The 12162-nt window shown below is 45.6% G+C and overlaps 1 protein-coding gene across 3 annotated transcripts in view; it reads left to right on the forward strand.

Annotated features, from left to right (window-relative positions):
• The first annotated feature begins 345 nt into the window (after positions 1-345).
• LOC147630638 (membrane-associated protein VIPP1, chloroplastic-like) overlaps positions 346-12162 on the forward strand; it is a 33164-nt gene continuing 21347 nt past the window's right edge. For all 3 annotated transcript variants that reach the window (XM_086810566.1, XM_086810567.1, XM_086810568.1), the window contains exon 1: positions 346-677. In XM_086810566.1, the coding sequence (XP_086666692.1) occupies positions 458-677 (220 nt within the window). In that variant the 5' untranslated portion in view covers positions 346-457. The remainder of the gene's footprint in view (positions 678-12162) is intronic.

Genomic DNA, 12162 nt, shown 5'->3' on the forward strand with positions numbered 1-12162 from the left:
ACTCAAGGAGGATGCTATGGCATTTGTCCTGACTTGTAACCTCTTGGCCTAGGTACGATGCTCGAGAAAAGGCAAACACTATGTCATTTGTCCTGACTTGTCTTGGCCTGGCAAGTGAGGCGAGGAGGTGAACCTCCTGGCCTAGGTACAATGTTTAAGAAAGGGTCATCCTTTGTTTATCTTTAGCCAGTTGAAAATCCTAAGTGGCCGACCCTAGACGGAATTGAGGTTGGTTCACAAAAATGTAATTAATAATGTAAAAGTTTTAAAAACTCGTGCTATTTTCATCAATTTTCTAGCTTCGTAATAATAATAGATGGCCCCCTCTCTCTCTCTCGCAATACAACAAACACAAAAATAAGAAAAAACAAATAGACGGGTAGATATAGCGTGTGCTTCCTAAATAGGTTTCCGGAACGCTGCGTAGATAGGCTCATCACAGAACGCAGTGCTGGTCATGGCCGCTACCGCTGGTGCCTTGGGGCACTTCGTCAGCTCCTCCTCTTCTTCGTCTACGCTGCCGCCCTCCTCTTCCTCCTCCGCCGTCTCTAGTGTAGGCGTAGGAGCTGCAGTTGCTGTTGGTTTGCCGATTCCCCGGAGAATCTCGAATGGACAGGTGGTCCTGCGTAGCACTTTCTTTTCAAGAACCACGCACTCCAGTTTCTTCAACGGTGGAGGTAAATAATCTATGGTCTCATCCCCTTTGCAGCATTGTAAATCGTTTGAGTCAACCACCTCATTCGCAATCGCTTTTGAATTGCTCGTGACTCTATTTGGTGGTACCCGGCGTCTCTATTTATGATGGAGCTGCACTTTGATTCTGTGGTTTAGTTCGACGTCAAAAATACGGCTCTATATACCCTTGTGGATGCAGCTCTTGTTGATGCATTATTGGTAGCTATGTGTCTCTCTCAAGGACGCCCACACCCTATGTGGTAGCTCCAGATTTGAGAGATTCTACGGAGACACAGGGATGCTACTCCACAGGCAGGAGACACAGGGATGCTACTCCGCAGGCAGTCGACATAGAGAGCTTATGTAAGGTCATAGATGCAGCCCTGACACTATGGATGATGTGGGTGTTTTTTTAATTAGCCAGGGGCTACCTTGTACTTTCACGTGATCACGACCTGGAATATTTCTAATGGAATCTTTAGGGATAAATTCTTTAAATTTGTTGTGAGTTACACACCATCTTCTACGAAAGTACCCATTAGAAGAGCTTGGGAGGTTGTGTTACGAGCCTGTGTTTTTCCCTCTGGACAACGAGCAGGTGGACACAGGCACGGGCACAGGACACACAGTGTGGACATGCATCAGTTAGCTGTGAAAAGGAAACCCATGTTGGAGGCCAGTCCAAGTGTGAAAGGGGACAAAAAGGATCCTCAAAAATCTTAAGGTTTTTAAAACCTTTGAAGACAAAAATATTATTATTTAATAAGCATGCGTTTTTGAAAACCTTGCTTTTGGTGTTTTTATGAAAAACGCATCTTCTTTATTTAAGGGAAGGCGGTGGATTGGAGGGTGTGGTCATGGCGTGGCTGCATGGGTACGTTGTCGCTGCAAATGGGTACCGCTGCTACCGGGTATAGTATAGCAGCTGCCGCCAGCTTCTACTGTCGCTAGTGTCGCCGCCGGGTACGGATCTGCCGCCGCCGCTGCCAGAGTCACCGCCGCTGCCAGAGTCGGGCGTCGCCGCCAGGTACAAAGGGGCGCCGCTGGCGGGTACAGAGCTCCCGCCGCTGCAGTCGGGTACCGCTGCTGCCGCCGCCGCCGCTGCAGTCGGGTACTGCCACCGCGTCGTCGCTACACTCGGGTACTGCCAGGTGCCGCCGCCGCCAGAGCCGCCGCTGGGTACTGTGCTGCCGCCGCCAGCTGGAGCTACTGTTGGCAGCCGCTAGCTGCTGCTACTGCCGCTAGCCACTGTCGTTGCTGTTGGTTGATGCTGTTGTTGCCGTACTACTGTTGGGTGCTGATAAGATACTGATGCACATGACCTACAGTAGGGTGCTGCTGCACCTAGGCTTCAGGCAAGTGCTGTTATGCATGGGCAGTCAAGCAGGTGATCAGGTGGTTGAACATGGGCTACTACCGGTAAAAAGCGACTATATCTAAGGGCTACTGTTAGCAATGGGCAGCTAGGCAGGCGTCAGGCAGGAGTTTCTATGCAGATAGTTGGGTAGTCAGACGAGGATCAGATGGGAGGCTCTCTACGCCAGGAGGCTGCATGTGTGGAAGCAGTCAGCGTGGATCTTTCTCTCTCTACCTCTCTTGAAAGAAGGTGAGCTGAAGGAGGCACCGAGGGGCTAACAGCCAAGGAGTCTCTCTCTCTTTCTTTGCAAGCATGTTTTGTTTACGAGATTGGGATACAGAGGATCAAGCTGCATATGCACTGGATGATGTTCTTGGAAGAGATGTGTGTTGCTCTTCATCTTGGACTTATGTGTATTCAGGGATGGCTTAATCTTTCTCTCTCTGAGTTTTTGGCATCGTGATTGGATGATGCATATGAGGATTTATCTGTTATGAAAAGAGGACATTGGTCTTTCGTGAGGAGACAGGACTTTGGTATCGGGGATACAGGCCTATGGTTTATGGATACAGATCTATGGTTTATCAAATACAGGTCTTTGGTTTCGTGAGGAAAGCATGTCTCTGGATTCATGTGAACAGGTTCTCGTTTTCTCAAGGTTACACGCAGGCTGTGACTTTAGGAAGGACGTATGGTTTGGTACAGCCCTACCACTGTTTGGGAAAGGGTTGTGAGATGCATGGTTGAGATGGAGAAGACCTTTTCAAGCAAGGAGGTGTCGTACAGGTGTGCCTACTCTATGGAATGCTTTGCTGTAATAACGAGAGTTCTTATTTGGAAGTCTTGGGTGAAAAGCTGAAAGGGATCCTATTGGTAAAGGATTCGACAAGTTGTACTTTTGTACTCAAATTTTGTTCAAGTAAAGAAATACCGCAAGGGGCGCCACTGCGTTTTGGGGCCAATCGATGTCCTTGTACTATCTGCAGGAGCATTCTAGCTCCCTTGTTTGTTTTCTTTTCCAGGTTCCCATGAGTTATGAAGTGTTTTGTGTGTGGGTGTTTGTTCCACCGCCTGTCAGATTTCTGAAGGCCGGTTTCAGGTTGCTATTTGGCTCCAAGACATAACTATATTTGCAATACTGATGAAGTTAGACTATTGCTAGTTTATCATGGAACACTTACTATTAATTGAATATTAGTAAGTTAATGTTAATGAGCTAGTGTGGCTCATTTAGTGACATTCCCGAGAGGTTGTGGACCCTTGGATCAGGCCTTGATTTGGCTCAAGCCCAAGACTTGGATGGTGGGGTCTGATGGTATGGACCTGGGGGATCGCATGAAGATTCCGGCATGGTGTTGGTCTAGCCTCCCGCTTGGGTGTGCTCCCAAAGAGAGCTATGGTTGGTTGGTGAGCAAGCCAATCGCTCCAACAAAGTTGAATAATCTAACAATAGTTTGGCTTTTGTACGCTAAAGCTGGTTGAGAGATCCTTGCCTAAGCGTCCTAGGTACAGGCAAGAAATTCTAATCCCTTATATGCATATTTCATCCCATTCTCTTGAGCTCAAGTTGTCTCTTGTCCATTACTCAAAGGCTTCAAACTGGATATTGCTCGTTTTATACCTCGTCAAGCAAGAGACAGTCAAGCTCAAGTAGTTGTGCTTCTGCTCCCTTCAGTGCAGTCAAAACTCCAATTAATGGGAGGAGGTGCTTGGAGTAAGGGTTACCTCAAAGATAAGGAAGCCCTCTCCTGCCTTTTCCAAAGCAGCACTGGGCTGCTATGACTTTCACTTCTTCAGAAATCTGCTTGCCAACCAGCCTTTCTTTTCCCTTAATGGCCTGCTTGATATTGTCTTTTGCCTCTGACCTGGCCTAAGCTTCGAGGTGCTTGGAGTAAGGGTTACTTCAAAGATAAGGAAGCCCTCTCCTGCCTTTTCCAAAGCAGCACTGGGCTGCTATGACTTTCACTTCTTCAGAAATCTGCTTGCCAACCAGCCTTTCTTTTCCTTTAATGGCCTGCTTGATATTGTCTTTTGCCTCTGACCTGGCCTAAGCTTCTGGCAACGTACAGAAGGCAACTCTGTTTAGGCTTATTTTGGCTGCCTGCAAATTTTGGCGCTCTTCTTGCTTTCCCAATTTCTCTCCCCAATGCCTCTTGACTCTGTCAATCTTCTCACTTATTGGACCTGTGCAACTTTGCTAACCCCTTTGCTGCTGTTGAGCTGAATACCTCGGCTTGGTCATTTGCTTCTGCTCCTACATTTACTGCCACTTGCTCGATAGCTGAGGTTTACAATGATGCTAGAGAGTCACGCAAACACATAAAGGTTTGTGGAAGAAGGGCAGCAGAAGATGCTAAAGCAGCTTACGCACCTAGGCACAGGTAGGGGAATCACCATAACTGTCATCATCTTGATGATAATGCTGGCTAGCCCTTTGCTGGCACATCCAGCATTCAGTTGCTCTCGAGGATGGTTCGATGCGATACAACCCTGTACCCTGTACTTATGTAGGGCACATATGGCAAGCGGACAATGCACAGGTAGCAGCAGAAGGTGGAGCAGTGGGCAGCAGATAGGTGCAGTCAGGCAGCAGTAGAGCCAGCGGTTGTGCCATGTGGACTGCCTTGTGGCAGTCGGCCAGTATGGGTTGCAGTCGGATTTTCCTCAGTCCTATCTGCAAACTCTCACGTGTTGATACTTAGTAGAGCGATTCTCTGAAGCGTGGGCTGACCAAGGAGAGACTATAGTAGTGCATTGGCTGAGTATCGTGTTTTACATTTAGTCCGTTTTCGTACACGAGAATATAGTTGTAACAGACCCCTCTTAGGGACTCTTGGCATCATGGTTTGACATGTGGCATATGTGGTGGCAGCATATGTATACACCTTGTAAAGGAGGGTCTCCCATAAAAGGACCATTATTATAATGTTATGAGTATGCCTACTCTTTCAAGATTATAAGCTTCCACCACACATTCGTGGTGATGGATTTCTAGAGAAGAGGGTCATATGGCATGATCCTTGGAAGGCCTTACATGAGAGTCACAAGGCTGGTTCACAGTGGGAAATTGATCACATTTTTGTTCGCAGGGGTAACTAGTCCTTGAAAATAAATCTGAAAATAGGGAAGACTCATTCCCTAGATTGAGGCATTCTCGCCGATGAGTTTGACACAATTGAGTGGACCACTCCAGTCGATATCTACAAACACTCCAGTCGATATCTACAAACACACCATGTCAATTGATATCTGTAGAGCTTGTAACAAGATGTTCGATGGTGAGGATGAGGACCAAGAATATGAGCCCCTCCCGGAGCCTGTTGACTCTGAGGATTGGATTCATGTTCTTGCAAACATGGACACTCTTTGTCATGTACACAGCTGTGGACATGGCTAATCCTCATCATCAAACACTACTTCCTAAGTTAGGCAGCATCCTAGAGTAGTTTAAGGCTTTAGGAGGGCTTAGTAGTTCAGCCAACATTTAATGCTAATGCTGTTATGACTCAACACAAAATGAAAGAAAGAATTCTTTCTATCCTTTGTAATAATTATACTTTCTTTTATGTTCTTCATGTTTTTCTTTGAATTTCGATAAGCAAGAAAATCCATTCATTTGGATAGATTCGTGCATAGGAGCTGGCTACTGGTGAGTGGCCATAGGTCATGGTGAGTCCACGCAGTGGGCTAGAACATGGGTAGTGCACACTTTCACCTATATGACCTGATTGGGCGTCTATGGTCGGAACTCAAGCATACCAGGGTCAAGATCGCACATAGAAAGGATTGATGCCTGGGAGTGTGGGCTAGATCCGCCAGAACAGACAGTTACAATCGATAAGATGGCATGACCGATTAAAGTCTATGTTAGAGTGATTGCTTGATTTTCATTTTACATGAGTTAGATACATGAGATTGAAAAACCATTACTGTTTTGTGAATGTGGACGGAAAGAGCTTTCATTTGACTCCCATATTGGGGACTCCCTAAAATCTAGGCTTGGGCCTTAAAAAATAGGGATCTCGGTTTGCCCTAAGAAGGTTAACCCTAAAAAATAGAGATTTCCTAAAATTTAGGAATCACTTAGTAATTTTTGCATCCTAACTGTGCTTGCTAAATTTGGAGGTTTTTATTTTTTGGCAATTGACACCTCACCACAGAAAGCTCTAGAAGAATGGACAAGCGTCCCAACACTTGTCACTTGAGTTTCTAAGTGTCCCTCCACTTGTCCCACCTTCTAACATGTGGCTAGACACTTGTCTTTTTCAGCCTTACTTTCCCTCTTAAGCCTTGAAGCTCTCTTTTCCTATAAATACAACCCTTTTTCTCTCATTCTACACGCAACTCCCTTGTTGTAAATCAGTCCCTACCCTCCCTAAAGCAGCCCACACCACTTGGGTACAAGCCCTATCTCTCCATCAACGCTTCCACATGATGTAACTACTCCATCTTCCACCTTTTCCCATGCTGTCCATTATTGCAGCAAGTCTGTAAATGAGGTTTTAGCTCTCTTATTACTCCAATTTCAGCTTTATAAAGTCCCTTTTCCCTTCATCTTTGGATCAAGTACAAAGTTGTAGCCATTGTACAGCTCTACATCAACAAGAAGACTGATTACTCTTTCTCCCATTCAAGCTTCTCACTATCTATGTATTGTAAGAAAATGCATTTGTATACTTGCTTGTTTTTGTATGTTCATTAGCATATGCCATAGACTTTTGCATGGTCTGTGAGAGTGAAGATTACTTCTTCTTCACTCTCAGGTTGATTGTAACTGAACTCAATCCTAAAGTACTTGGATTGAGTAGAAATAAATTCCTATCTTGGGGGGGTTGCCCATCTTCAACCCTCAATTTGGCTCCATCATATGTCTCTCAACTTTACTTCCAATATGTATTGCTATCTTATACACATGTGTTGTAATTAATCTCAGCATTGAGTTATTTGAAGTTAGTTTTATTATTCATCTATTTTAAGTGTGGAATAACCATCGAAAATAAACGGGAATATTAATTGTTAAGCATACCACGTTGTATGAGGTGCTTACAAACGCTAGCATTTAATGTTTATATTTCATAGTCATGGTCAGTATTAGCAAGCAAATAGCAATTTATAATAGCCGAGTAGCATATTGGAGCCTATATAAGGCTGAGCCACAACACATCATAGACATCTTGCTCCTTCACGGAGCCAAGTCAATAGGCAGTCATAGAAGTCCATAGGGTAGCATGTAGAAGGTCGAAAGTCCCTATTTTGGGCTAGCCGAAGGCCTCATGAACTTGTAAAGACATACATCTTTTTGTACTATATTAATATACTAAATACACAGTTCATCTCTGTCTTCTCTCTTCATCTTATCTTTGCATTAAGCGTTAGCATGTTCCTCATTGAGTAAGCTTTGGGCTGTGGATTAGTAGTACAAGGCTTTCGCGCACGCAACACTCTTGTGAAAGAGTGTACAGAGCAGAAGCAGAGTGGCACTAGAATGTGCTGAACAGAGAGTGCAAGAGAGAGAGAGAGATGGAGAAAACTATGCTGAATATACTGAAGCAAAACAGTCCCAAGCAAGAGACAATACAAGTCTCATAAGTGAGGGAGCAAAATATGTCTTCCTCCACCGACACACGTCCTCCGTAGAGGCAAGGTTCGGCAAGCACCGATTCTTGTACGAGAGAAACTCCATCAAACAATACTCCCTGAGAATAGAAGTAACCTGCAACTTCCATGACTGAAAGTTGCCACCATCCAATTTGTCTGCCTCATCAAGGAAATAACAAGAGAGTGGTATGGGAGCCAAATCTGAAGTTGTCATCATTGATCCAATCAATAGGACCAACCCTCAAAAGATAAAAACTGTCCAAATCAGAAAACGCTGATATAGGGTCTTTCCTCCCACCAAAATGTAGCCCTAAGAGGCTGGACAGCACCCGAGAATATGTTGTAAGAGGATGCAAGAGGGAAAGGCAACAACAAGGACAGTAGCTTGGGCTCTCCTCAAGAAAAACGCACAAACTCTGAAGAAGAAATGTCCTCCACAGGTTACAAGAGTGCCACCAAAGCCTGCAACACCACAGACCCCCTTTGCAAAGGGGAAAGCCCACTGGAGAGGAAAACGCCGCACACAGAAGGCCACTGTCCTGAAAAAAACAGGTTGCCTATGTCCCAAACTCCACGTGGAAAGAAAACGCTGATCAGAAAATACCTGATGGCTGCAATCGATGAAGCCAATCTGGAAGAGAAGTGACCAGCAGGTGCTGTCTAGAAAACATGGCAGTAAAGGGCTGCAGATCTGTGAGAAAACGCAGAGGAGAAGGTGCTGAAAAGAGGGCTGAATCTGGGGCAGCAAAGAGGTTGCTAAACCGGGAGCTCTGAAACCATGAAAGAGTGCACAGAGCGGAAGCAGAGTGGCACTAGAATGTGCTGAACAGAGAGTGCAAGAGAGAGAGAGATATGGAGAAAACTATGCTGAATATACTGAAGCAAAACAGTCCCAAGCAAGAGACAATACAAGTCTCATAAGTGAGGGAGCAAAATATGTACAAGATTGAATGAATAATGAGAGGCCAGCACCCACTATTTATAGTAGGGGAAAGCTGGCCGACTCGAGCTGAATATGCTGGCCGACTGGAGCTGATGAGCTGGCCGACTGGTAAAATACCAAAAGGGCTGGGAAAAATCCCAGAAAAATATGTAAAATAGGGGTGGCCAGCCCACAATCAAGGGCCATACGGATGGGACCAAAAGGACACCAGAAATGGGCAGAAACTGGGGATGAATGTGCTAACATCTTGCACAGAAGCTTGGGACAAGGTTTGCACGTCTTCATCTTTCTAGATGATATGCTTATCTTCTCAGGGACTGCAAAGCAACATGAGTGAGATGTAATAATAGTTTTACAACTCTTGCACGACAATGAGTAGTTTATCAATGCGAAGAAAAGTGAGTTTGGAGTACTGGAAATACATTACCTGGGATACATCATTAGCTCATCAGGTATTAGCCTCGACCTTGAAAGATACTATGTTGGGATATTCCCAAGACAGCCTAGGAAATCGAGGCCTAGAGCACGCATATGGACAAGTTTTCTGACCTTGTAGCACCTCTCACCGGCTTGCTTAAGGGCGTGAAGACTCGTCCTCAGAAAGTGTCCATTCCAAAAAGAAATATTTGATATATGACAAAGAGCTTTTGGGGGTGATGACAGTGCTTAAACATTGGAAACATTTCCTTTACAGGAGAGATCTCACAACTAGGATAGATCACTAGGGACTTAAATGGTTGCAAACCATGCCTAATGTCCAATGGAGTGACAAGCAATCGAGATGGATTCAATTGTTCCAACAGTTTGGGGGAATGATTGAATACGTCCCTGATAAGCATAACCCCATTATCGGTGCTTTCACTCATAAAGACACGATTCAAACATTGTAGGAGCCCATTGTGCTGGGAATTCAAGGAAAAGACTTGGAAATCATGAAGGCACAGTATCTAGATTCGGAAGAATTCGGGACTCAGTATCAGTTGGCCCTCAGTTGCCATGTGCATGAAAATGCCATGGACATTCTCTGGAGCTAGTCCAGAAGGGGCAGCCAGAAAAAGATTAGAAGAAGACCAGAGTTAGGAGCAAGCTACATTTTGGAGCCAGTGTTGGACTTGGAGAAGGACTTGGATCCCTGTCGGCTGTACCAGAGCAGAGCAGGAGTTGTCGGTTGAGACAAAATGGACTGTCGGCTGAATGAGAACCAAGGGGGCTACAGGCGCATCACTTTTGTAGAAGATATGTCCAGTCGGCTGGCCGACTGCTGGTCGGCCAGCACTCCATGAAGTCCCAGCAGTCGGCGAGCACTCCATGAAGTCCAAGAAGCCTATAAATAGGCAGTTTGCTCATTGTTGTAACCATTCTCTCCCTTATGGAGTGGATCAAGTACTAGGACCGATTTTGGTGTGTTACACCTTTTTAGCAAGGCAGCCTAGGGCGGTAGACTGAGTACCTTTTTGTAATATATTGAATTTCCAGCTCTCTCTCTCTCTCTACTCTCCCTTCTGTTTGCGTTTTGCATTAGCATGTTTTCTCAGTGGTGTTTAGGGCTGAAAGAAGACCCCAAGAGCTTCCGCGTGTTACATTGGTATCAGAGCATCAGGCTCAGCAAAGCTAAACACTGATTCAGTCCCAGATGATGGTGTACAGGTCCAAGGTACAGGAAAGTACACGGATATGAAGCCCAAGGCAAGGAACACAGGAACGGGAAGAGCTCCTAGGAGGTTTGTTGGTGGTGTTCCACAAAGCCAGAGGGAATGACAGTCATGTGAGCCAGATAGGTTCTCGGGCAACGGTCCCAAGGGAGGATTATCCTCCAAGGGATGATGTGAGTGCTAGACTCATTTCTCAGGAATGAAGACCAAGACAGTGTTCAGATCCCGATGCTTTAGTTGGAGCAATTATTAGCCGGGAGCTTGAAGATAAGCAAAAGAGCGCCCATGACTAGGAGTATGAGCGTAACGAATTGCTCAAGTCCTTTGGCTACATAGGTGGCCATAGAGTCGTCTTGTTTGACAGCGGCAGCATGGAGGATGTGGTCACGAAACAGGCTGCTAGGCGTGCTTGTTTCATCTTGACTTCGGTGGACAAACAGGTTGAGGGTTTTAGCACAGGCATGACAACGAGCGTCAAATATGAAGCTCTAGGTGTTAAATTAGTTATTCAGGGTATAGAATTTGTGCATGGTTTTATGGTTGCCCCTTTTGTAGGAGCAGACATAATTTTGGGAATTCAGTGGTTTCACAAGTTTCTTCCCGATGTCAAGTGGGACAAGCACACGTTCCATATCAATCGGAATGTGTCAAATGTCCCAGTGACCATTAAGTGTGAGTCCGGAATTCCGAACTTTCCGCTCATAAGCCATTTGCAGGCTAAGCGAGCAGTTAGGAAAGACGCACATTGTGCGATGATATACATCCAGACAGCCCAGACGGTGGCCAGTGCTTTCGAGAAGTACTCGACTCTCCATGAAAAGTTCCAGAAGATTTTTCTTGGGGACACCTCCCCCCCCCCCGGTCCAGACTGGAGGACCACAAGATTGACCTCCTTCCAGGCTCGGAACCCCCGAGCAAGTTTCCGTATTGCCTTTCCAAGGCAATGGAATCGGAGTTGGACCGCCAACTCCAAGAATTGTTGCAATCTGGCTTCATCCGCCCCAGCGTGTCGCCATTTGCAGCACCGATTTTATTTGTCAAGAAGAAAGATGGGTCTTCTCGATTGTGTGTCGATTATCGTGCACTCAATAAGCTGACTATCAAGAGTAGATTCTTGATGCCTCGAATAAATTATATTCTTGAGAGGTTGAATGGAGCAAAGGTGTTCTCGAAACTTGATTTAAAGAGTGGGTACCACCAGGTGTGAGGATTGTGGAGGGGAACATTCCCATGACAGCCTTTCGTACGGAACGAGCCCACTATGGATTTGTGGTCATGCCATTTGCCTTGACGAACGTCCCAGCTACATTTAACTGCATGATGATGCGTGTATTCCGGGATTTGATTGGAAAGTGTGTGTTCATATTTCTGGACGACATACTGGTATTTTCAGCTACAGTTGAGCAGCATGACATTGATGTGGAGAAAGTCCTTAAGTTGCTGGAAAGCAATGAGCTCTACGTCAATGAAAAGAAGTCAGAATTTTATCTGTTTCAGGTGCATTACTTGGGATACATAATTAGTGCCAAAGGCATTCGACTTGATCCGGCTAAAGTGGCCGAGATTGTCAACTGGGAAGTACCTCAGACAGCCTATGACATCAGATCCTTTGTGGGTATATGCCACGCATACTCCACCCACATAGACAAGTTCTCTGATCTCTCGGCGGATCTCACCGATTTGCTAAAGGGTGTGAAGACAAGAAGGCAAAAGATTCGAATGACTCCACGAGCGTTAGAGGCATTCAAGAACCTCAAGGTGGCTTTATCAGAATCGCCTTGTTTAGCATTTGTCTCATGGGACGAGCCATTTCAGGTGATCACCGATGCGAGTAATATTGCAATTGGCGGTGTGTTACATCAGAACGGTCATCCCGTAGCTTACATGTCTCGTAAGTTACTGCCCGCGTGTTACATTGGTATCATAGCATCAGGCTC

Source organism: Cibotium barometz, chromosome 16, assembly GCF_041138505.1.
Source record: "Cibotium barometz isolate CiBa-2024 chromosome 16, ASM4113850v1, whole genome shotgun sequence".
NCBI classification, from domain to species: Eukaryota; Viridiplantae; Streptophyta; class Polypodiopsida; order Cyatheales; family Cibotiaceae; genus Cibotium; species Cibotium barometz.